General features: G+C 40.8%; 1 protein-coding gene across 7 annotated transcripts; it reads left to right on the top strand.

Annotated features, from left to right (window-relative positions):
- The first annotated feature begins 160 nt into the window (after positions 1-160).
- Positions 161-24,935, top strand: LOC100881273 (uncharacterized). 7 transcript variants are annotated; one of them, XM_076534828.1, is made up of 17 exons: positions 174-308; positions 13,960-14,135; positions 14,215-14,288; positions 14,519-14,805; positions 14,890-15,163; positions 15,273-15,695; positions 15,775-16,381; positions 16,438-16,613; positions 16,681-17,549; positions 17,614-17,796; positions 17,869-18,022; positions 18,101-18,291; positions 18,370-18,543; positions 18,613-18,775; positions 18,838-19,024; positions 19,096-19,199; positions 20,132-24,935. In XM_076534828.1, the coding sequence occupies exons 3-17, from the start codon at positions 14,261-14,263 to the stop codon at positions 20,179-20,181; spliced, it is 3,870 nt and encodes a 1,289-aa protein (XP_076390943.1). In that variant the 5' UTR covers positions 174-308; positions 13,960-14,135; positions 14,215-14,260; the 3' UTR covers positions 20,182-24,935. The 7 variants fall into 7 exon arrangements, with proteins under 7 accessions (XP_076390945.1, XP_076390943.1, XP_076390944.1 ...); XM_076534829.1 differs by lacking the exon at positions 14,215-14,288; XM_076534832.1 differs by lacking the exons at positions 13,960-14,135; positions 14,215-14,288 and adding an exon at positions 4,064-4,270 and having other exon boundaries at positions 187-308.
- Positions 24,936-25,053: the final 118 nt, after the last annotated feature.

Genomic DNA, 25,053 nt, shown 5'->3' with positions numbered 1-25,053 from the left:
CACGAATTATTGAAGAGATAAAAAGAGGAAACGTTTGTTCGCAGTTGTAGGGAAAGGTAAATCATTTTATTAACTTCCCGCCAATTTTTGTAAAAAATTTTAAATATGTCCACCATTACAGCGACATCTGCAACGAATGTGCTGCCATCTGAACGACTTTTATTTTAATGTGAACTAGCAACGATAGATAGCGTCACCTGCTATCTTGTGCACGTTTAAAAAAAAGCAAAGGACAACAATACGCGATCGAGTGCGGTGAAAAAATCGGTGAAATGGTGGAGTTGTGTCGCGAGTATATTTAGAATCAGGTGAGCAGTTTATTCATTAATTAACGCATCGTTTCATTTGTTGCATGCCAATCGATGATACGTACTACGTCTAAGATTGGACACCTTTTTTCCACGATTGTATTCGTACACCTTAATCGGTGAAAAATATTTTATACGGTCCACTAGGTGTCTCCGCTGAATTATACCAATTTGTATGCATTTAAAGATAGAAATGTGAACGTTTAATTGCTTGACAATTTTCTTGTGCTTTGTGTTCGAGTAACATCGTGTTGGATGGTCATTACAATGTCTGTTGGTGGATCATAACCTCCTTAAATACGCCACGCATAATATTTGTGAATCGTTTCATGAATAGTATACATCATACGACAGGTACGCACATAAGCGTATACACGATAACGTTGCACGTATTTTTTATCATCGCGAGCAACTTACCTTGCAAGTAGCTGTAAAAAAAAAAGAAAACCGATACCGGAGGCAACGTGTACTAAAATTACATGGTATCGAAAGACGTTCATTGCTTAATTTAACCAAAAAAAATGTACACTTTGATATTGGTTTAGGAACATCGAAGTTCGAATATAATCGTCAAAGAAAAATTCATCGAAATTTCAAGAAAAATATAATTAGCTATTGTGAATATACATTCTATCATTAACATTATATTTTAATTGTCGATTTCAAGAGCTGCAATAATGAAGTGCGATGTTCGATACAATTTGATAAACATTTTCGATTATAATTGATAATTAAACGAATTGCTGTACTACTCGTATTCACACTGTGGCCGCTTATTTTCGCGGGAAGATAAGTAGCACGTGGTTCTCTATGCTTATCTCTTTCAAGAGAAGAGACTATTTTATCCATTCGTTCTCAGAGAATTAGTGACTACAGACAAAAATAAATAACGAAATAATGAATAATTCGATTGTATTATTAACGAACGGAAAGTTTGCATGATTAACACAGATGCGAATAGAATTAAAATTTTCTCATGATTAAATTAAATGGTGAATTGGTAATTCTCATCAGAAGAATCCCTCTTCCTGGGGAGTCAAAATTCCACGGTGGCTTAATGCCCCCCATCCCCCACCATGATCCGGCCTCTATTGATTGCTCTACCGCACTACTGCCCTACTTTTATGACTTTACTCCACCCCCGTATTCCCCTCGATCTCACTCTATCTCTCTCACACTTTACGTTTTCCTGTAGGCTACCTCCAGCTTGTCAGAATGTCATAGACACATGGGAATCATAGAACTCGTTTTGTTCATCTTCAGCCACCTTTTCGGCTGCTCCAAGTGAGATTTGTTTATCGAAACGATTGAGCTTACGCCGTGGTGTTAGAATTATATGGGGATTGGCGGACCATCGAATACAAACGGTGAGCGTCATGCGTTATATGGCCGCATGGTTATGGCACGCGTTCAGTGTAGGCACGCGTTCAGTACATACGCATCGCGTTATATCGCCATACGTTCTATTAGGAAATTCCCTTAATGGGAATCTCTGTTCATGAAACTCTATTCATATTAACATAACGAAAGTTCACTGTTACACGCAATAAGTTGAGAAAATTAGATGAATCAGCTAATATAGTTTTGCAAATCTTTAAGATTGCAATACCTGTAAAGACTATGACGTCAGAACGTAACAGAGAATCACAAATTCGCGAATCCGGTCATAAATTTGCAAAGTTTCCCCTCGTCCATAAATTGGCCTGTAATATTATGCACTGCCGGTACGCGAACCGTGGATAGTCGTACATAGGTACACGTGCGTGTGTCCCGTTCTTACGTGTCACATGTGTATGCGGTATTGCGTGCACAGGATCAAGGCTACACGTGGTGCAGGTTTATTTTTGAAAAGCCTGTAACACACGGCACTTCCAAAGGAACAAGGTTCTTTTTCCATCGTCTTGCGTGCAGCCTCGGGATATTTATACGGTTTTCCATTTTCCACCTTGTCAAACTGAAATGATCTCTCATGCTAATGCTCCGGATAGGTAAATATACACGCGGACGTAAATGCGTTTTGGAGTGGTTGCTAATTAGGTTTAAAGATGAAACTCGGTTAAAGACTTCTTTCGAGATTTTACACCGGTGTTTTTTAGCTTCATCGATTAATCTTCAACGAAATGCTTGATCTGTAGATATATTTCAGGTCGTTAAAAGTTGATTACTGGATTTCGCTACGAGGGGTGATAATTTCAGTGACGTAGGTCAACGCGATGTCAGGCAGACTTCAGTGACGAGGCGAGTAGTCGCGTCAGAAACTGGTCAGACAAAAAGTATTCTTTTTCATTCAAGTATTTTCATCGATTCATCTAGTCGTTTTTTTCCAAAAGGTTCGCGTGCAATCAAGAACTATAATGTCGATGAAAATCAGTCATTAGTATCCAAGTAGTCCTCGTGTCGCAATGCACACTGTTTATCCAACAAGGTCATCGAAAGAGGGTACAAGCGAGATGACTCACGCGGGATTCGACGAACGATGGTTCGAGCACTGGGCGAATCACGGTAGAATCGATCCGTTGGCGAATTGCTAGGAAAGACGAATTACCAGGCAAAGAGAAGTTGGGTCGAGGAAGACCGATTTTCGGCTGGCTGACACGCGAATCGTTCCTCCTTCACCACCTTCCTCGCGAACGCAGTCACGCTACCACAAAGTCCTTCTGATTGCTGACGTCACACACGTGCCCACGAAGAAGGTTCTGTTAACCTTCTTTCGGGGAATTCCCAGCCCATGGAGATTCGATCGAAGTCATGTACGAGGTGAAGGTCAAGTTCACCAGGCGGACTCGGCCTATCTCGGATAGATGATTTTCTTTTCTATCATTCTTGTTACCTTTCAATAAGTCGATGTATGAGAAATTCCTAGACACAAAAATCTTGAAATTATCGTGATTAGAGCTTCTTCGGATCATAAATCTGTCATAAACGATTAAGGGTGGCCCAGGGTGTGGTAATAAATAAAAGACGGTCATTGTTCACCGATAAATCTCGATGGTAGATAACAGTGCAGGCTCCTTGAAGTTTCAAGATAAAAAGTGCCCATAGCCCTCGATTCGATAAGAGTGGCGTGTTTCGATCTCATAAGAAGTGGAATTGCTTCTCCAAGGAGCACCCTGTCTTTAACGTTGTTTTTACGTCTTGTTGTTTTTTGTGCACCTATGCTTCAAGGTAAAATATATGATATATCCAACTATTTAGATATTTGAATATTTTAAGCAAATTATAGCGAGTACTGAAGTTATTCAGATAGTATTCGAGGGTGTATAACACTGATAGAAGTTCATGTAATGTCCATTCGCAACACTTGGTACAAGTCCAAAAGAAAGTTCTGTCGTGAAAGACTAGTATGTTTCTTATTTCTTTGTTACGGTGATAGAGGACTTAAGAAAGTTGACGAACATGCAAGTTTTATCATGGCTTTGAATCACGTGCAGGGCTACACGTGCGTCTATAGCCGCGCAAAGGTTCCAGCTGTATCGTTCCTGATCGTTTCGGAGAATATGTTCCCTGGGTATGAATTCTGAGTCATCTAAACAGGGTCACGTTACATCATTAATTTCTGCTTCGAAGACTTTTCCTTTCGTTTCGATCGTAATTTGTAATTCGTTGAAGCTACGAGAGAAAACTGAACGATCGGATTTCGTGGAACAGATAATAAGTCACTTAGGATCTCGTAAAAATGATAGATAATAGATAATTCATAACTAGCGGAAATGTTCCTTACTTAAAGGCAAAATTATGTGTTTATTTCGTAATAGGTAAAAGGAAAGAAAATAGGATAACAACTGGAAATTTGCAGATACCACTTGCACGTTCCTTGGATCACGAGATACAACGACCCTATGCCGCACGTGTCCGCTGAATCTTTTATATGCAGTTGGTGCTGTCTTTGTAAATATCGTAAGAAGATTCTATAGCGTTTCAACCGGTCAATTTCCTGGATGATTAACTACCTACAGCTAAAGGTTCGTTCATAGTCAAACTCCCTCAAAGTACATTTCCCAAGATAAGTATTAAACTGAAATTTCATCAATTCTGATACGAGAATGCTAGAAAAACGTAATCTCTTCATCAAATTAAATTGACAGATAGTATCGATCGTTTACTCAACAACTTTGAACTGTATTTCCAGGTATGAAGTTAGCTTGACGTTCGATTAGAATCAGATCTACATATAATGTATCACTGTCATGTACTGAACGTGCGAATTTCCAGTCAATGTGAAATGCACTACTCGTGAATAATGTACTAGCCGGTAGTAGAATGTACACGGTTTGTTGCATCTTCTTCTATATAAATGTATCGTGCCAGGGAATTATTACTGTTAGTGGTTCGTGTCAACGATTGATGAAATCATCCTCCTTGCTCGAAGGTCTTGGACTTGTTCTTGCTGCAGGTATGTTCATCCTCCTCTAAGAGAAAGGTTTTCCTACAATAAGATACGACAAAAAGGAAACCAGAATGGTTTTAGAATTCTATGAAATTTCTCTTGTTACACATTTTATGATAGGAAGATATACTAGGTTTTTATAGGACAATTATTAGGAACACCTACACGACCAATAATAGCCATTACGGTTCAGTAATTCCATCCTAATATCCTTTTTTCTTCGATAGGTGAAAAAGGTGGAAAGTTCATAACACAGTAATAATAGTTCTCGTGGTCCAGCTCTGATGAAACGGTATTATAGATCGTAGAACGAGAGAGGACTCGCATGGCCAAGGAGTCTCGGTGAAAATCGCTCCGGCGTTAAAACACCCGCGTTATTTTTGGTTCAGAGGCCTACAGAGAGATATAACCTGTCAACTGCTCGAGTTACTCTCCTTCTCTCTTCCTCTTTTACGTTCTTTTCATTGATGCTGGCGTCAGAGACTATCCTGACGTAGACCTGGACCCGGGCCAAAATTGACCAGTCTTCGTCGGCTACGTACATACGATTCGTTGGCGGTTCTTCGTTAAATACAGTTCACGTTGTTGTTACACTGTCGAGGAATTCTGTCGAACGGAATCAACAGGGTGTCTGTTATATCGCTACTGTTCCCTTCGATCCGATACTGCGAATTCTATGTTGGAATAATTAATGGACATTGTCGTAGAATGCTCGAGGAAGTCGTTAACACGATGATGCGTTGCATTATCGACTAATCAACGACGTCTTCCTAGCACGATCAGTATTAACGAAGCATCGTGCAAAAAGCGGGTAAAGATAAAATGTAACCAATGCAGTTGGAGTAAAATAATAGGCTAAGCTTATGTAACAACAGTAATTGATATCGATTCGCAGCTAAATTTCCGCTCCTGGGAATAACCTTGCGATAGGATCATCTCGAACGCGTTAAACGAACCGTTTATCGCTGTTCGAGGACATAATTCGGCGAATCGTAATCCGTGTTTGAACTCGAGTGTAATTGTCGCTGAATGGCCCTGGATGTAAAGGTTGGTCGCTGAAAGGACGCGAAATGCAACTGTCGACATAGAGGAACTGGATACGAACAGTATTGATCCGGCATGAGCCGAAACCGCTTCTCTATAACTCCTTTCAATTTCAGAGCATTCTTCCCGCTCGTCCATCCATGAATTGATGTCCTATAACGAGTGGAAGCACGTGTTGCTTCTCCGATTTATCCTTCCAGTCCTGATATTTTTTGCCAACGTTGGTGAAACAAGCTGGAATCCATTATTACTCCTCGGACAATTTTTGCTTCTCCGTTAAAACGGAATACACGCTATCGAATAGAATCAGCATTTCTGAGAAACGACGCTTGTCGGAAAATACCTCGCAACAGAATTAAACGTCACATCGGTAATTGCTTATCGACGATGCTGGATAGGGAGGAAAAAAGGCGTGAAGAGATCGATGGACGTAGGTGCTAAATGTGCGTCGAGATATATATCTGTCGATAGATACGTGGGCAGTGTTTGAGCATCGTCGTCATGAAAATATTTTCATTATAAATAGCGGGTCCGACCGGTAGGGAAAAACCATTCGTGGTTTCACGAGCTTCAATCCCCCGAGCGATTCTTCCTCTCGTGGCAAGCGCCTCTGAGTCTGGCGTGTTTTGTCGTACAAAATCTTCGAGTTTTCTGACGAGATTACTGTCCGGCATTTTGCTCGCTCTCTGACATTTATTGCCAACTCGGACACTTCTTTCTCTGCTGCGAAAAAGACATTTAATTTCGTTCAAGACATCATGCGATCCTTGTACAGAACAAGTGTTCTTTCTTTAAGGAAAAAGCTTGTCCCTAAACGGAGACACCACAAAATTACCATGTGATTGAAAGGACCTCTGCAAAGAAGTATTAAATGATACATGAGACTGCAAACATTTGTATCCTGCGATTCGATAATCGTATATCTTTGAAAGAGGTGTGAAACCTTCAGATAGCAAACGAGTTCGATTTGTCTTCTTCCTGTATTCTCTGACCTATTTGTTGGTATATGGGTCACGGGGTTCAGCAACCCTCCTCACCCGGGTCGACCACTATACGAAGTTGACCTGAATAAAATTTATGCTACGAACCAATTCCCCATAATTTCTGCTTATTCTGCCACATTTTATCCGGCGTCTTTTATATCCAGTGTTTATCTTTTTCTTACGTTTTGTTAAAATGTTTGCAATATCTTGACAACGTCAGGAATTCGCCATAAAATAAAAAAGTTCGGGTTCCAACTCGCTGATTGGAGCGTTCTTCCGGCGAACGAAGGATCTATTTTAAAATTGGACGCGTAACGATCGTGCACGTGTACGAGATAATCAGAAATTACTGGCGTCAATGATCGTTATAATGTTGTAATAGGCGATCGACACGTTGGTGTACGTCGGAGGATATACAACTAAAATAATACACTCTGGAACAGCGCCAGCGGAGCCTCTCTATTGTCTTTTTAGCTGGCAAATGGTTAGACGCGCCTAATACCGTGTTAGTCCTGCGGTTACTCATGGTAATTTTCATTTGCTTGTATCGTGCAAAATTAGAAGCTTATAATAATTATTTTAATTCATTTAGAGCACGTGCAAGCTGGACATTCGGTCTCTGGAATTTTCATTCGAAAAATTGACTGGGAGAAAGATTTCAAACAGAAAGACGAGAAATTGACGCTATCCGATCATTTCCAAGAAGCATGAAACAGCACCGGAAACTCGAATCGATATTTATAGAAAAGACCCACGCGTCGATCGAAGTTCCGGAGTAGATTGTGATTTAAGATCCCGATGAAAAATTTCCGTTGCCAGTTGTTTTGATATATTTTATCCTGTTCGATGAGTCATCAGTCATTGTTGTCTGTGGATGGGCTCTTTCCGGGATGTCTGTACACTCGTCACGAAGTTAATGAAAATCTTTCGCAGGAAGGTAGTCCATGTTCCTATGAGGTTCCATAGGAGGTTTGTAATTATTTCTAATTAGTTTCTAATAAACCCTCATTCATAACGATAAGAAAATTCCTCGCAGATTTGAATGTTAACCTTGGTAAGATGTCGAAAGAATATTTATTCCGAGCAAGCCACTGTTGAAGAATAAGCAGAAGGGAAGAAAAGGACTAAGGAGACATATCCCAGGTAGAAGGGGGAGGTTCAAAGAGCATCCAGATATCCTTATTCGGATGTTTAACACGCGGAGGGTGGCCGATGCGTCTGTCCAGGGAGAGTAGGTCGTTTCCATGGCGACAAGGGGTGCATCGGACTGGCACGTATCGCTAAACTGAACGTACCCCCCTGGCGGCCTCTAACCTCCCCCATATATCCCACCTCCTGCGGAATATCCTACCCGTACTTTGGTTACCTCCTCGTGGCTGGGTCATCCCTCCCGCAGGAATTAGGTTACTTCCTGGAATTGGGTTCTCCTACCGATTTCTGATGTGTGCGACAAATTTCTCTGACCTTAAATGATCACTCAATTTCCTAAACCTTGAAGGATCTTACGTTTATGTGGTTGAGAAATGTTTATGGTGGTTCAGTGGCGATACAACGCGGCGGATTATAATTCTTCATGCGTGGTAATTATATGGTAATTCGATGCGTGGTAGTTCAATATATTGTAATAGGACGCGTGGTAGTTTAATATATGGTATTTCGACGCGTGGTAAGCTAGTGTGTAGTGATCCGACGCTTGGTGATATAATGCGTGGTGATACAACGCGTGGTAATCCAGCGCTTGGTAATTCAATGCTTGGTGATCCCACGCGTGGTAATCCAGCGCTTGGTAATTCAACGCGTGGTAATTCAATGCTTGGTGATCCCACGCGTGGTAATCCAGCGCTTGGTGATCCAGCGCTTGGTAATCCAACGCGTGGTAATTCAACGCGTGGTGATTCCACGCGTGGTAATCCAGCGCTTGGTAATCCAACGCGTAGTATTCCAGTGCTTGGTGATCCAACGCGTGGTAATTCCACGCGAGGCGATCCGACGCGTGGTAATTCCACGCGTGGTGATTCCACGCGTGGTAATCCAGCGCTTGGTAACCCAACGCGTGGTATTCCAGTACTTGGTGATCCAACGCGTGGTAATTCCACGCGTGGTGATTCGACGCGTGGTAATTCCACGCGTGGTGATTCCACGCGTGGTAATCCAGCGCTTGGTAATCCAACGCGTGGTATTCCAGTGCTTGGTGATCCAACGCGTGGTAATTCCACGCGAGGCGATCCGACGCGTGGTGATTCCACGCGTGGTGATTCCACGCGTGGTAATCCAGCGCTTGGTAATCCAACGCGTGGTATTCCAGTGCTTGGTGATCCAACGCGTGGTAATTCCACGCGTGGTGATCCAACGCGTGGTATTCCAGCGCTTGGTAATCCAACGCGTGGTATTCCAGCGCTTGGTAACTCAACGCGTGGTGATTCCACGCGTGGCGATCTCACGCGTGGTAATTCAGCGCTTGGCAATCCAACGCGTGGTAATCGAACGCGTGGTGATCCCACGTGTGGTAATCCAGTGCTTGGTAATCCAACGCGTGGTATTCCAGCGCTTGGTAATCCAGCGCTTGCTAATACAACGCGTGGTAATTCAACGTCCGTAAATCCAACGCGATACCATAATTCCGTGTAAAAGAACTCGATTCACGCAATACTCATTCATGTAAAAATGTATTATACCCAGACTCGATACGAGGGATCAGTTTGCTTTTACATACCAAAAGACTTTGTGCAAAGATCTTTGTGGGTGGTTTTTGCTTGACCAAAATGAAAAGGATTAATTAACACATTGGTCGAGGTCGAACGACTTTGCTGGTACAAGTGTGATTAATTCCGTTTCATTGATAATAGCCGACCTACTTTCAACGACTACCTTTTTTATCGCGTTAAATACTCGACTAACAGTGTTGGTAAATCTTTCGACGCTTCGAGTATCATGTTAGATCCATGGCAGGCTTCTGTAGGCAGTCATTTCGATCCAGACACGCGTTTTTATTGTTGGGTGTTTGCTCAACGCGGTGTCGAGATATTGGTAAACTAAACGCATCCTTCGATCTTTTTTAGCTCATCGTGTTTTACTATCGGTGTCCTGGATAATTCATGCGTCATCAGAAGCATTTAAACCTCCATTATCGAATATGAATTGAAGGAAGAAAACCATGGAGTAGGTTTCAAAGGGTACTGGGTCGTAGCTTGAGGGTGCAGCTTCTATAAAGTCCCAAGAAAATACAAAATCTAGATTTTTTTTCTTTCCTGAGGTTGTCACTTTGGTTAGCCGAGCGTCACCTGAGAGGTTCTTTTTTTAAACAGGGACACCCTGTATTATTCCAGGGGACACAGAGGTGCACGACCCAGTTACGCTTGGGCGTGTTATATAGGTCATAGACACCATTCGTAGTCAGCCATACGTATATTCGCACACCCGTAGGTGTACATACCGTTTTACGCGTGTTACCATGCACGTTAGAGATTATGGACACATATCGTTTTTCGAGTAGTCAAAGTTTTATAATGGGTTCTTTGCAATTAGGAATCAGAGGGCCTGTAATAAACCGTGATATTCAATCAAGGATTTCCTGCTCTTTTATCGTGCAGTTTCGATAAATGTACCACCTTGAACGACGGTTGGGTCAATCTTGACCCAGAAACGAAACTTTTATCACGGTGCATCGATCAAAACGAATTCGCGATGGGAAACGCGTTAATCGCGATAGAATCGTTTCGAATACTCTTTGATCCGGTAATTAAGAGAAGAATCCAGTAATTAGTAAGACCTTTAAATAAGTAACACCGTCATCCTAAATGGTTCCTGAAAGAATACGCAAGCTGTGGTATTATACGAGGAAATTTGCTATTTAGATCGTATCGGTTTGTTCGCGTGTGCATTACTAAGCAATTTGTAACTTTCTGCTTCGCCACGGTCGTGTGTGATCGTTGCACACCCTGTTCACCCACGGCTACATCGATCATTTTCATTGAAACTAACGCGTACAGTAATTATTCCTAACGTCTAAGAAAGTTTACAGAAAAATACTCAGGTATGAACAACCGTATAGTTCGCTAACTTCAACAATCAAATTGAATGTCTTCTTTGCACCTATTTGTTCTTATTTTTCTCTTCGTCTGTATAGACTCGCAGATGGTTCCAATTTGCGAGCAAATAGACAGGTGTTACCGGTATTATTTAATTTGCCTCGAAGGAAAACTATTCTCTCGATATTCAACGTACGTCGTTGATTGTTAATTAGTGGCGAGCTAGGAAAGGATTAGAGTCGCTTAATGCAAGGGTCATTTTGTAGGATTTAATGTTAAATAGCAATTTAATATTCGTATAAGTTCGTTTAAGTTCATATAAGCAACTTCGTACAAGTTCGTTTAAGTTCGTACAAGTTCGTACAAGTTCGTAGAAGTCCGTATAAGTTCGTATAAGTTCATATAAGTTCGTATAAGCAACTTCGTACAAGTTCGTTTAAGTTCGTATAAGTTCGTATAAGTTCGTATAAGATCGTATAAGTTCGTACAAGTTCGTATAAGTTAATATAAGTTCGTATAAGCAACTTCGTACAAGTTCGTTTAAGTTCGTATAAGTTCGTATAAGATCGTATAAGTTCGTACAAGTTCGTATAAGTCCATATAAGTTCATATAAGTTCGTATAAGCAACTTCGTACAAGTTCGTTTAAGTTCGTATAAGTTCGTATAAGATCGTATAAGTTCGTACAAGTTCGTATAAGTCCATATAAGTTCATATAAGTTCGTATAAATAAATTCGTACAAGTTCGTATAAGTTCGTATAAGATCGTATAAGTTCGTATAAGTCCATATAAGTTCATATAAGTTCGTATAAGTGAATTCGTACAAGTTCGTATAAGTTCGTATAAGATCGTACAAGTTCGTATAAGTTCATATAAGTTCGTATAAGTAAATTCGTACAAGTTCGTATAAGTTCGTATAAGTCCGTCTAAGTTCGCAGTTTTTGAGAATATTTTAACAAATGACTATAAAAATCATCCCTCAATAAATAGTATAATTGCCTTCGAATGAAAATTCAGATTTCATCACCGAGCTAAATAAAGCTGGTTGTCGAAGAGAAACAGAATCCCGATGAAAAAGTGTGATAAGAGAAACCACGACACGAGTCTAATTAGAAGCATCCTATTCGTTCGACACCCGGTACACTTGAAACACGCGCACGCGTGCACTTGCTCGACATTCTCTTTCTCTATCTGTTCATTTTCCACGAGCATTTTCCTCGATCCCCTCTTATGTTCCCTCTTCGTCTCTCTCTGAAAATCGCACGTTTCTTCCGACTTTTTTTTCTTCGGTTTTCCTCCATCCCCCTAGTCGTGTACGTCTCTGTTTCTCTTCGGTTTCTCGGTTCCTCTTTGTCGCTCTCATTGCCTAGAACCTCCGTCTCTGGCGCTCTCGATATCGTTCTCCTCGTCGAGTTCGCGATCGGAGAGACCCGTGGCGGGTTTCTCTCTCAGTCTCTCGCGAAAAGCGGTTTCGTGGCGACGTACCGTTGCACTCGATAGATTGTGGCTGGTCCAGGTCCTCTCTCTCTCTCTCTCTCTCTTTTTTTCTCTTCTCCTTCTCTTTTTTTCTCTGTCCCTTTTCTATTTCTCTTTTCGATTTTTTTCACTCGAAGCACTGACCTATCCGAAAATCTTGGTCGCGAACCCTTGGAACAACATGATCGTTGGCCCGTGGTTCATGGGAGAACATGAGTCGCGGTAGGAAGAAAACGTGGTGGCTGGTTGGCCGAGATAACGGCGAAGAAGGGATTACGGGACGACAGAGAAACAGTGTATTGCTATTTTCGAGACGCCGTGGAGCCTGGCCAACGCGTGCGTCCGGTTTACGGTAGGGAAAAGGAAATAAAGAGGGAAAAAATCGAGCGAGAATCGCGGGTGGAAGAAAGGTCGTCGTGATCCACGAGGTAGAGCCTTGTGCACGAGGACGACGCTCGCTTTACCGTGAATCGCGTCTCGAGGTGTGTTGTTTACCTGGAAAATATCTCCTCCGAGTGATAGATTCGGAATTAAAGAGAAGGTGAAAGTTTCACAGGATTTATACGCGAGTGATCTTTCGATCGATCTCGTTCGAGGGGAAAGAGCTGCTAAAACGATTTCTGCGGATTTTCTTTTACGCTTGTTGATCTTGTGTGTGCTTTGGTGAAATGATCTGTCTGAATTATTGAATAACCTGTCAGTCAGGTATGTAGATTGAAATACACGAGCGAACTCAGCATTTTTCCTGGGGTAGTTTTCCATCGAGTTTCGTGCAATCGATTTGTCCAAATTATCGAATATTCCATCGGAAAGTTAGATTGCGTGGTCATTAATCACTTCTGAATTACCACGAATCCCAGCATTTTTCTGAAGAAAATTCACTCTTGCAGAATCTATTGAAATTATCGAATATCCCCGTAGGAAGTTGTGTCTGAGAAATTAACCCCTCGTTTTATTCACTGAAAACGACCATCTATCATTTCCATGTTTATACATTACGAGCGGAATTGTAGCACACTAAATGAATTTTCTTTTTCTTCGAATTATCGACTATCAGGGAATTGAATATAAAGCTTCATGTACTTGAACCGATAATGAAACGCGAAGAATTCGCGAATTCTTGCTAAAACCTCTTAATCCGTGAAGATTGGTTCTGGTTTAACGACTGACATCGAACGCTGACGTCAATTCACCCCTTCATCTGGCATTGTTTTCTTTTCCGTAAACGGGTTATGAATCGAAGTACAGGTTGAATGAAGTCGTAGAAAATACTTCTCGATATTTACAATCACACTATAATAAAATTACGCTAGCACACAATTTCGAACTCATCGTATCTGAAATCGAAGGAAATTCCATCTAACTTCCTCAAGTTTTCATTTACAGCGTGTAATCGTATCAGTTAAGGGTCTTGTGCCGCTATAACACCGCTTGCATGCGCGGAGATTAAGCATCGCGAAGTAAAAATTAACCCCTCGCCTTATAATCTTTTTCAATTATTCTTTGACGCAATAGCTTGTAAAACTGGTGTAGTTTAAATCGTGATTCGAGTTTATCTGATTTTATAAGTCTGCGAAAGAATTAAGTTCATTTCCTAACCACTAGGTTTTCGCAAAAAGGTGGCACGATAAGTGCAATTCGGATCTAACTTTTTGAACCTTGTCGATCTTCCCTTTTCTCTAACCGCATCTATGTTTCTTGTTCGATGACCGTCGTGTTGTATCTGCTTACAGAGTGTACGATGTTGGAAGGTGGACGTGCAGTGATCCGGCTCCTTGTATCAGCCCTACAAGCTGCACGCCACCCGAAAGATTCACCTACTAACCCAGTTGCACCTGTTTGAACCCACCAGTTGCAGAGTCCTGCACCGTAACCCCATGACGCATTTAACACATGGCCCGCCTGGAGAGTAAGTGTTATGCTCACGATTTTTTGTTATTTCCTTCCTGCGCTTCTCCCTTGTCTTTTCTGTTTTATTTCATTGGCAGATTCGAGGCGGGAGTACCACAGTCTTAGTCGAGAAAGAAAACGTTCATGTCTTGTCACGTTCGATATTGTGGATGTATGGTCGAATTAACATGTCACAACTCTTTTTGGAATAAGGGCACACCTCATTTTCTTGCAATTTCGAAAGGAAAATTGTCGTTCAGTTCCGCAGTAGAAAAATGTACGACTAGTACGACATACGTTAACCATCATAGGGGACAGATAATATAATTATAAGAGAGAAATAGGGTGTGCTAGTACTTTGATGACGAGTTCGTAGTCAGAATAAAAGCTTGCATGTTGCAGTACCAAGCATAGTGGTGCATAAAGGCAGCAGGTCGCACAGCCGACCTGAGAGTCCCACGGTGGTGGTGCGAGGAGGAATGCCATCAGTGTCGTCCACTAGGCAAGGCTTCGTCGTTGGTGAACGCTCGAACGCGTTGTATCGGAACAGTTCAGAGACGGATATGATAGACGGGAATGTCAATCCGAATGTCGCTTCTTCTCCAACATCGAATTCGGTCCAGCATCGTGCATCGCCCTCTTGTCCCCCCGATAAAACGGACACAGAGAACAAGAACTTTCGTAACAGGGTATGTAAATACATCGAAGCCTGTTTTAAATTCTCTAAGGGGAATTATTCGAGTCAAAGTAACCATGAAATCCTCTTTTTTCAGACGAACACGAAAGTGAAACTGCTGGTCAGGAGTCATGCTATGAGAGAATCGACGTCTCCACCGAGGGAACCGCACAACGGTTCGTCGTCTCCGCATAGTCCTCAATCGGTGGACGGTGAGAAGAAGTTCGTGGGTAACCTGTCTCCTAATTCCACTAACGCGAAGCTCAATAACAACGAGTCAATGTTCAACAGTAATCTTTATCCGAATCAGTCCCCGAAGCAAATGCGTAACACGGCCACTTCGCCCACCTGTCGAGCCCCATCGCGAAACGGTAATGTTTCCTTGCTTAACACTTGACAAATAGATCCTTAAAATAGCGACAACGGTGCCGGGTCTTGGCTGACCCAACGTAGTATTTAGTCTTCTTTTTTTGGTCGCAGGTCAATCTAGTCCTTCTCAAGTTCACTCACCAAAGAATCATACGTCTCCAACGAACGGCAATAAGTTGGAGAATCATCGTTCCAAGATGACAGGCTCGAACGTGATCCAAAAATACAATAATTGCGTGAAAAACAATCAAAACGATCGACCTGGTCTGCTGCAGACACCGGTATCTCCAACGAAGTCTGGCCAGGCGTTACAGCACTCGCCAAAGAGTACCAACTTGGCCCAAAATGCGCAAAACAATCAACAGAAGTCGGAACAACGTAGGCCGAACACGTTAAACATTTGCAACAACCAGTGTAACAACACTCAGTGCGGCAATACCTTATCCGTAAGCAGACCAGGCTCTAGACACAAGCTGAGACACCAAAATTCTTCCCAGGGTAGTTTCGACAGCGCCTCACCATGCCTGTCGCGAGGTTTGTCTTATACATATCTGACGTTTTACTCATTTAAAATACTGTTCAGTTTTTAAAACGATTCACTTTGCTTTCACAGATAGCAGTACGGAATTGTACACTGACAGCACTGGGATAGATCTGGAGCATTTCATTGCGGAAACTATTAACCGCAATCAGAAGGATCGCACGGTGTTGTTGAAAATAGAGAAAGATTTAATAGAATTCGCGCGGGATAAGCAGAAAGTTTGTCACAAGTTTCCAAATATGTCCTCGTACAATAGAATGTTGGTACACCGCGTGGCTGCTTACTTCGGAATGGAGCACAACGTTGATCAGTCGGGTTCCAGTGTCATAGTTACTAGGACGAAGAACATGCGAATTCCAAATACTCGTTTCAAGGAACACATCAGAGACGATTTGATCCTGTCGGAGGAACCACGTCGCAGTATTCTGAAACGCGATTCCAGTTCGTTCGAGGACAGTTTCAATTTCAAGTCTCCTGATAGACTGTCTGGCGATTATTGCCGACAAAACAAGAGTTTCGAGGAACGGGAGGAGGAATATGAACGTGCTAGACGAAGGATATTCAAGGATAGTAGTGGAGAGAGCAGCGAGGTTGTTTCATGGCCTTATTGGTCCTCTTCGGAAAGTTCTGATGCCTCTGCGAGATACCGCTTGTTGCATCCTTCGGATCACACGATGAGGTAAACGAAGTGTTATCATTGTCTTTGTTCGTTGTTTCATCTTCGTTTTATGACAGGCAAACGAAACTCATGAAAGGAGAATCTTTCGATGGAAGAGAATCTTGTCGCGGTTCTATATTAAGGCCATCAGTTTCCAAATCCTTTAGTTTTGGTGGTTACACCAGAGGTATGCTTTCGAGAGGAGACAGTGTCACGTCTACACATAGTGCAGGGGCTCGGCTTATGAAGCAAGGTTCGTCTCCCTAATTGGAGCGCAATAAAGCACTTCACTGTGTAAACTGAATGCGAATTTGTTGCAGATTCAGGTGCTAGTATGTGTTCACGACTAAGTCCTTCGAGTAGCGGTTACAAGTCGCAGAGCCAGCGCAGCGATGCAACGATATCTCCTTCTCCTTCGCCATCTCCCGTGGCAAATATGACGTGTAGTCATACTCAAGTATCTAGTCAGGATCTCGCATCACCAGAGTCAAATAACCAAACGGTTATGTGGGCGGTCACCAGTATATCCAGTGTACCGCCTGGTAGCATAATCATAAACCCTCAAACCAATCAGCCATACACAAATCCGGACGGTTCGATTTATCGTTTCGATCCGGAGAATCCACCAAAATTTTATACTGCTGCATCGTCGCAAGAAAATGACGGAAACAACGTGTCGCCTGTTAAAAACGTAGAATCATCCGAGCCATGCAAAGTTAATAATATAAAAAATGAAAATAAAAAGAAATCACAATGCAGTAAACATAGCGGTAGTAATACATCTACAATTACTCGAGTGACAAACTCCGCTACGTCACCGAGTTTGCCATTTACACCTCCACCACCGCAACAGCAGCAAAACCTAGGACCATCGCCACCGCAGCTGCAACAGCAACAACAGCAGCAACATCAGCAACAGCAAACTCTAGTCAAATCGTCATCGACGATGCAAACTTGTAATCATAACCAAACAGCTCAACCATATTCGACTTATCCACCTACCTCAGAACCGTACAACCAAGGTGTTTATCAACCCTCTGTGGGTCAGCAGACTGTGATGATGACTCCTCATCCGAGTCAGAGTCAGGCGAATGTTCAGAATAATGGTCAAGGGGATGTATACAATCAGAATTCAGTTTATACGAATTATGCAGCAGTACCTGTACAGCAAGGACCAGTATCACAAACAGTAAGATACTTCTTTTGTACTCTGGAAAATAGACATTGAGTAATCTACGTATTTTTATCATTAGGAAGTAACTGAACTGTCAGGATACTTTATGGGAATGAGTATCTATGATCAGCGTGTAGCTGGAGAAAATCAATCTACACCTCCTCATTCTTATCCACAACCACAGCCATCCGTGAATCAGACAGTGCAAAGTGTGCAAACGATGCCACAGAATTATTGGCAACCACCACCTAATTCGATACCAGTATGAATTTTTATATTTTATTGTCTTTATAAATTAATCTTACATCATTGTTATATCATTATATTATTTCAGCCCCAACAGACAATGTATTTCGTACCTCCACCTGGTACAGCACTTTCGGTTAGTCAGGGTCCAGGTGATAGGCAACAATTGCATCAACAACAAAGATTCACGACAAATTATTCTTTTAATGCACAAAATATGACTCCTCCGAGCCAATCAAATTGTAAGACATTCTTTTTTCAGTGACACTTCTAGAACGTACGTGTGGAGCGATTATTTAATCACATTATTCCAATTTTAGCTAATTATGTGGGTAGTTATCCAGTACCTTACAATTCGATGCCTACTGTCACACCAACACCAGGTGATTATACGTACCAAGCACCGGTTCACATGGTCCCCACATATTATCCACCAGGTCAAGCGACGATTCAACCACCACCTGTCATGTACAGAGTACCAACTCCACCAAACACTCCAACTTCTAATCAGGCAATTAATAGCGTTTCTAGAGTCGCCATAGAACCCGACGATGGAACACGTTTTAACAAATCTGAAATATTTTCATAGATGTCCGGAATGCCATTGATGTACGTTAACTCTGGCAGCTATCCACCACCAACAATGGTATCCAATGGAACTTTTGGTCATCAAGTCGGACATAATGGCACGTCACCTGCGCCTCCTGGAACATACATTACTCCCGCGCTGGTTCCTAATCTCGTTTTCAGGCAAAACGTTCCTGTAAGACGAATCTGTTAAGCCTTTTGTTTAAGCGAAGCATTCACAATAAGAAGTAATCTTCAATCACAGGTTGTTGCCGGTGTTCGAGCTTCGACACCAGGTAACTCTCAGAGAACAAGCAGGTCGCCGACTCCAGCACACGAACTCTTCGGAAGTGGGAGCGGGGACAGAAACGCACAACCCCAACCGCGCTACCCACTGCCAATGTATCAGGGTGTTCATATTGTGCAAGGTACGAAATGTGTATAATTTTTTTATAGGTTCATCAGCTTATGTGTAATTTATTTCTTCTAGGGGACATGAGGTTAATGCATCCAGGAGTACCAGCTAACCCGCGGTTGCAGTATGCGCCGGTACCATCACCACCAGTTGTTCAGGGTTGTCCGCGACCTTACAGACCACCTTCGTACTCGTCGAACACTTCAGGCGCTGGTACACCCACCTCGTTTGATGGAAGAAATCAGAAGATTCGTAAACCGAGGTGATTTTACGAACGCCGGGTTAATAACAATGGATTAATTACTGCTGACTAATGAGGAACTTATTGATTAGGTCCAAAGTAACACAGTTACCATCAACCGGCACGCGGCCCAATCTCTATCAAACACCTTCCATGCCATCGCTTTCATCTAATGTACCAAAAGATATCAGAGAAGGTAAGAATCGATATAACACACCGTTTGATTAGATGTTCGCTCGGTACGTTGCTTGAAAGTTCTGTTACATTTTTACCTTTGTTTCGCTTACGAAGAATGTAATGGTGACACAAATTTTTTACACGTATCTTGTATCTCCTTAAAAGCGAAACCTGTGGAAGACAATATGATATAAGGTACAGAACTTCAGTATAAAATACTACAAATGAACACACGGTATCTACATCGTAACATTAGGTGCTTCTTCACACGCGTTGATTTCGCTTTGATTGATATTTGTTGTTCTTATGGAAGTGTGCCTGGAAAATACTTCCTATTTTTATTATCTACGTATGCTTTGTCATTGGAAGTCATAGAATAGCGAAAAATAGGAAGCATAAGTTTTCAGTGCACCTACTGTAGCACTGTACGCTTACACACGCGCACAGGTTTCTCCAAGTGCTCTTTTTCCATTTATTGCAAACATATCGTGTTACGATGAATGTGTTTGCTGCACAACGATGTAAGTTTTTCTTTTTCGCTTCAATTAGCATAACCGTTTCAGTGCCATGGAGGATTTGGAAAACATATTTGAAACTTCAGTTCAGTAGGTAAAACCTAAGCACATCTAATTTAAGAACCAAAGAAGTTTGGCACTTGAACGGTTAAATTAGTTCTATGCTTTAGTCGTACTACAGTTACAGAGATAGTCGTTTACAAGAATCGATAAGTTTTTAATTCAAACATCGACATACTTTTCTTTTCTTTGTTATTCACATTCATCGCGTGGAATCTGTACACGGAAGTACGCTTGAAATCAGCTGTTATCGATAGATCATGGAACACTCGTTTACCGTAATCCTGATTTGCACAACAATAATTCACTGGCATTGTGTCGTGGTATCACGCGAAAGGAACCAGCCTTGCTCTCAGAAACACTGTTTTACTTGCAGGGACCGTGAAGGTGACAATCACCAGTCGAAATCAACTGGTACAATATTAAGTACCTGGGCCAATTGAGGAACGAAATACCGGCTGAACGTGATGAAAAGACAATTGATTCGTTGCAAGCTGATACACCAAGAAACTGGAATGGCAGCTCGTGGTTCATCGATACACACACATCTACACAGACACACAAGCACACAATGATTCTCATTATTAATATTAACTATACTTTTAAATAAATATTTAAGAGAAGAGAATATATAAAAAGCACACACTGATAGAGTATAAAATTCACGTGTTACAAAATTGAGATGAAGCAAACAAGAACGAAAAACACCTTTATGATAACGAAGAAACGGTTATGCGCGTATCTTTTGATAAAGAAAGATGGAAAGATTACGAAAATATCAATATATACCATGTTGAATTCGTTCACAGTATTTAAACAGAAAAAGGTCTATACAGGTTGATTCAAAAAAGAAAGACATACCGAAGAAATGGAAATTCTCTATAGTAAAAGAAATCGAAAAGACTTTTAAAGTTTTGCTATTTCTAAAGATTCGTTTTCGAGGTACAAGCAATTACAAATTGAGGTGTCCAAACTTCAACTTTTCGATCTTTTTAATCATAGAGAATTTACAGTTGTAGAGTGCATATATTTTTTGAGACAGCCTGTATTTATATGTATGGAAAGAGAAGGTTTAATGAATGCGTTGTTTTCGCTATAGAGCACGATTAGACACAGTGGGTACACACCGAACAGAGTTACTGAGCAGAATTTTAACTATTACAATTATTATATATATATTATATATATATATATATATATATACAGTATATTATATCTGGAGATATTTTAATCGCGGTTTTACAGATACTATATGAATGTGAGATTTACTTTTAAGGAAAGAAGGTACTTTTAAAAGTGAATACAGATAAAAATACACAGGGATTGCTTGTACATACAAGATCCGTGTGTAATAATGATAAAACTAATGTACGAGTATTACAGAATACACGACATACTGAGTACGTTTACAGCAACAGCTGAAATCCAATCGAAATCTCTGGATTTCGCTCTACGTTCTTCTTTAAGGAATGATCATTGCTCACTGATTCTTCTATGTACTGCCACCAAACGGTTGCGTCAATCTCTTAAAGAGAGCAACAGTGAAAGAAAGAAAAGAAGGGAAAGTTGCTGCCAGTTGCGATTCGTGGCCACACGATCAAATTATTTGCTACCTCAATTTTGTATCGAAAACTTTTTAGTCTGTATCGGCCTTTTACAGAGTTACAAACTCTCAAAGAAAGCTTTTGATTCTTTTTTTCCGGGGAAAGTACCGACGAATTCAGGCATATTCATCGAATATTCGCAATTCGATTGTCGTCACGTTGATAAGATTCTTTTTTTGCGCTGATCATTGATGTTCTTATGATCCAAGTCACTTCTGATCTCTGTACGATTACTTTAGTACAAGTTAATGTAACTCGATCGAACGTGTAAACGTATTCAGTACATGGTCTATGTAACTAGTTCGACACAGTAGTTAAGTAGCGCGAAACCATCACAGCTTGGTATCACGAAAAGAGAATCAGTCTCTGAAATATTTTCAATTTCGTTCCTTTGTTTTCTTCTTTCATTTTGTCCGTATTAGGGAATTGAAAAGTTTAGTCGAATACGAGACGTGATATTTTATTTCCAAAGATCAACGTGATACGCGAAAGCGTTCACAATGTTAACTATGATTCGTCTTCCAAGCTTCACAGCACGCTTCTATATCTTATAGATGTCTGAGCTACGTAAACAGGTATACGTTCTACGAAGAATTAATATGTATATCAGTTCGTCAGCGGTGATGGTAACGCGTGATCGTCGTAATTAATAATGTCTCCGTCTGTGAAAACAAAATTGAATCTGCGGATCAACGTAGACGATTCTTGCGTCTCTTATAAGTTATTGCGTTCTATACTTTGTTAATCGTTCAACGTTTTTTTAATTCATGTAAACGCTAAAGGGTGTAAACACTGTTCGACTTAAGTTTCGTTCAGCGAGAGGTGTATGTTGTTCCGCAGGGGATAAACCAAGTGGAATCCATCCAGAAGCTTCGCTTACGGTGATTGTACTTCAGGACGTAGGTGAAGGGTGTGCCTATCTTTTTATGAAAAGTCAAGCGTCGAAGAACGCGCGCAATCGCTACCTTTTATCTACCCTACGACAACAAGCGAACTAAAAAGGAGAGGGCACTATTACTTTCTTCTTAAGTGGAAGCGTGATAAATTAAATTAAAAATGTTGTAGGTTAAAAATCGCTGGACAAAACATGAAAGAAAGAGAGAGTGAGTGTGTGTGTGAGAGAGAGAGAGAGAGAGAGAAAATGTATGCGAGACCTGAGCGGAGGATATCTAACGTTTCAATTATAAAGAGATGGGCGCACAACCGTAGTGTTTAATTGTACCTAAAGTCGTCGTAGTGATTAATGAAGATAATTGTACCTATAAAACAAGAAGACAGTTCACGAATCTCTCTAAGACACGATTAAAACAAAAAGAGATAAATGAAATAGAATTATCGGCTATCGAAGAGAGAAACCGTCTGCAAATATCGTTTAATGTATCGTTACATCAAGTTATCAGGAAAGGATCAAAGCAAAAAGAACAAGGATCTACAGCGTGATATAATTTAAGGATAAACGGTAATTTGCAGATAGTTGGACTTAGGTCTAACTGCCGAACGAAAGTCATCATCGCAATTGCACACTCACGTTTATTTATTTTTCATTTTGCTCGCCGTACGCTTTTATCAGAACGTTTGATGCATTTGCTGCGCTCGTAACTCACAATTAACCTTTTCTTTGCGGTGTTTATTATGCAATGTCAAGACGTGGCAGGCTATTTATTTATTATTTATTTTAGGTGACGAGTAAATTGCTCACTCCGAAGTTCAACGATAATCATAGAAAATTACGTATCTACCGTTCTGTTTTTTCCTGAAAGATGGGTCAGCAGATGCATCAAGCGAATCACGAGTGATTTCATAACTTCGCCTGGGCTATTTCTAAAAAAAGAGGAGAAAAGAAGAAAGGGAACGTCGAGGAGATCGACTCGAGGAGCAGTGAACTAGCGATAGAAGAATACGATCGAAAGAATGAGTGATAAAAGTCGAAATTATATGTTCGCAAGACCTCAACGTTCGTTTCCTACTATTTTTGTATGCATAACGTAAAAAGGAGATTGATGGTAGTGAGAATAAGGAGTTCATGTATGAGAGAGAGGGAGAGGATGATCGAAGCGACGAAGAAACATAATTGAGGATGAGAATTGAGTGAAAGTTTGGAGCTTTTCATTTTTTCAGGATTTGCATCTTCCTGATCACCTTCCGTTGATCGCGTCGCCCATATGCCTTTATAAGAAGACATTTGTTTTTCGAGCTTTGTAACACTTTGATGGCCAACGTCACGTATTCATGATTATTCCAATTTGAAAACTGATAATTTTATAGCGTGCTCTCAACAATTTGCTATTCGATACAAAATTGCAACAGTCATTAATCGTGTAAAGTATGCGGCCATCAAAATGTTAAGCCGAGATCATTTTTTGCACTCAGCTCTGATTGTTGATATTAACCCTTTGCTACTCCAACTATACCTCTCAGGCACATATCTGTAGTATCTTTATTCGAGTACCTTTCGGAAATAATCGTAGCTACTATTTTTCTTACGCTTCGTGTTAAAAGAATTATTTTGTACAATGAATATCGCATTGCATGAAAGATCGGAGTGCAAAGGGTTAAAGAAATAAATGTCGGATAAGAGATCGGTAACTCGCATTATCTCGCATTAATTTTGAACTTCTTTTTGAAACCACTGTGCGGGACACAGGAAACAGACATCGATTCATTCGTTACCGATCTCTTCAATCGTTAGCTGGCGTGAACTCATTGTCTAGTTAAAGATCGAAAAAGTTGAAACGGTGATTATATTTGAAAGTAAATTATTTACGATCTCGATTGAATTAACGAGGACGAGTTTTGAACAAGGTGCATAATTGCCTTCTTCGTGAAATACTTGATTAATTTATCGTTTCTTTAGTTGAAGATATCGAATGGATAGGAACAAACGATGGCTGTGCCTTTATGCTTAAACGTTATATTTTAGACTTTTTATTTAATCTCGTTGTTCCTCGTCCTCCGTCGAATGATGAATCAACCGAAGGTACTTTATATTTCTTAAGAGAGATTAATGGATCGTCAAATATATTCACCGATCATAGGGTACCGGAATGATATGAGAACTCTTTGAGACTCAGAGCAATTTCTTATAATATTAAGTTAACAGAGTGTGTCGTATTTAAAATATGCAGTGGCGATTAATGCAAAGTCCGAAGCATTATAATTTTGGTCATACTTTAGTTCATGAACTTGTGATTTGCTGTATTTTTGTATAATATGAGCGAAATAAATAGATTTTGATTCTCAAAGAGTAGTAAAAGGTAGTTGATGGGACGCGTGAGTGTGCGTGTTGAAAAAGAAGGGAACACAATGAGGAACATTACCAGAAAATGGAAGGATTCGTTTATAATATGGATCGCGAAGGTGACCGAGAAGGTGAACTGCAATTAGGAATCGCATGGTGGAAACAAAGAGCTATACTACCAACCCAAAGATGCACAACATCATAGAGAGTCGGACAATTTGATAGAACTCATGTCAGTCTAATTATATTTCTTGTTATATTATATACATATATATATCATATTTTCCAAAAACGAATTATATATAATTCAATAAAAAAGAAGACACTCTCGTTTGATACTTTGCGAGATATTTTAATTATTCCCGTGATCCAACGTGTTCTTTCTGTATACAACGATCAAAATGAAGCCGAAAAATGATATAATTTAATGAAGTAAAATTATGTTTAGAGAAGCGC

The sequence above is a fragment of the Megachile rotundata genome, chromosome 8 (assembly GCF_050947335.1).
Source record: "Megachile rotundata isolate GNS110a chromosome 8, iyMegRotu1, whole genome shotgun sequence".
Lineage (NCBI taxonomy): Eukaryota > Metazoa > Arthropoda > Insecta > Hymenoptera > Megachilidae > Megachile > Megachile rotundata.
This window is presented reverse-complemented; position numbering and strand designations above follow the sequence as displayed.

Bases quoted from the DNA above. Each gene is read 5' to 3' on its own strand.
- LOC100881273 (XM_076534826.1), top strand. From the start codon at position 14,291: ATGGTCGAATTAACATGTCACAACTCTTTTTGGAATAAGGGCACACCT. The intron at 17,797-17,868 runs GTATGAATTTTT...ATATTATTTCAG, and splicing joins CACCACCTAATTCGATACCA to CCCCAACAGACAATGTATTT. The intron at 18,292-18,369 runs GCAATTAATAGC...ATATTTTCATAG, and splicing joins ACACTCCAACTTCTAATCAG to ATGTCCGGAATGCCATTGAT.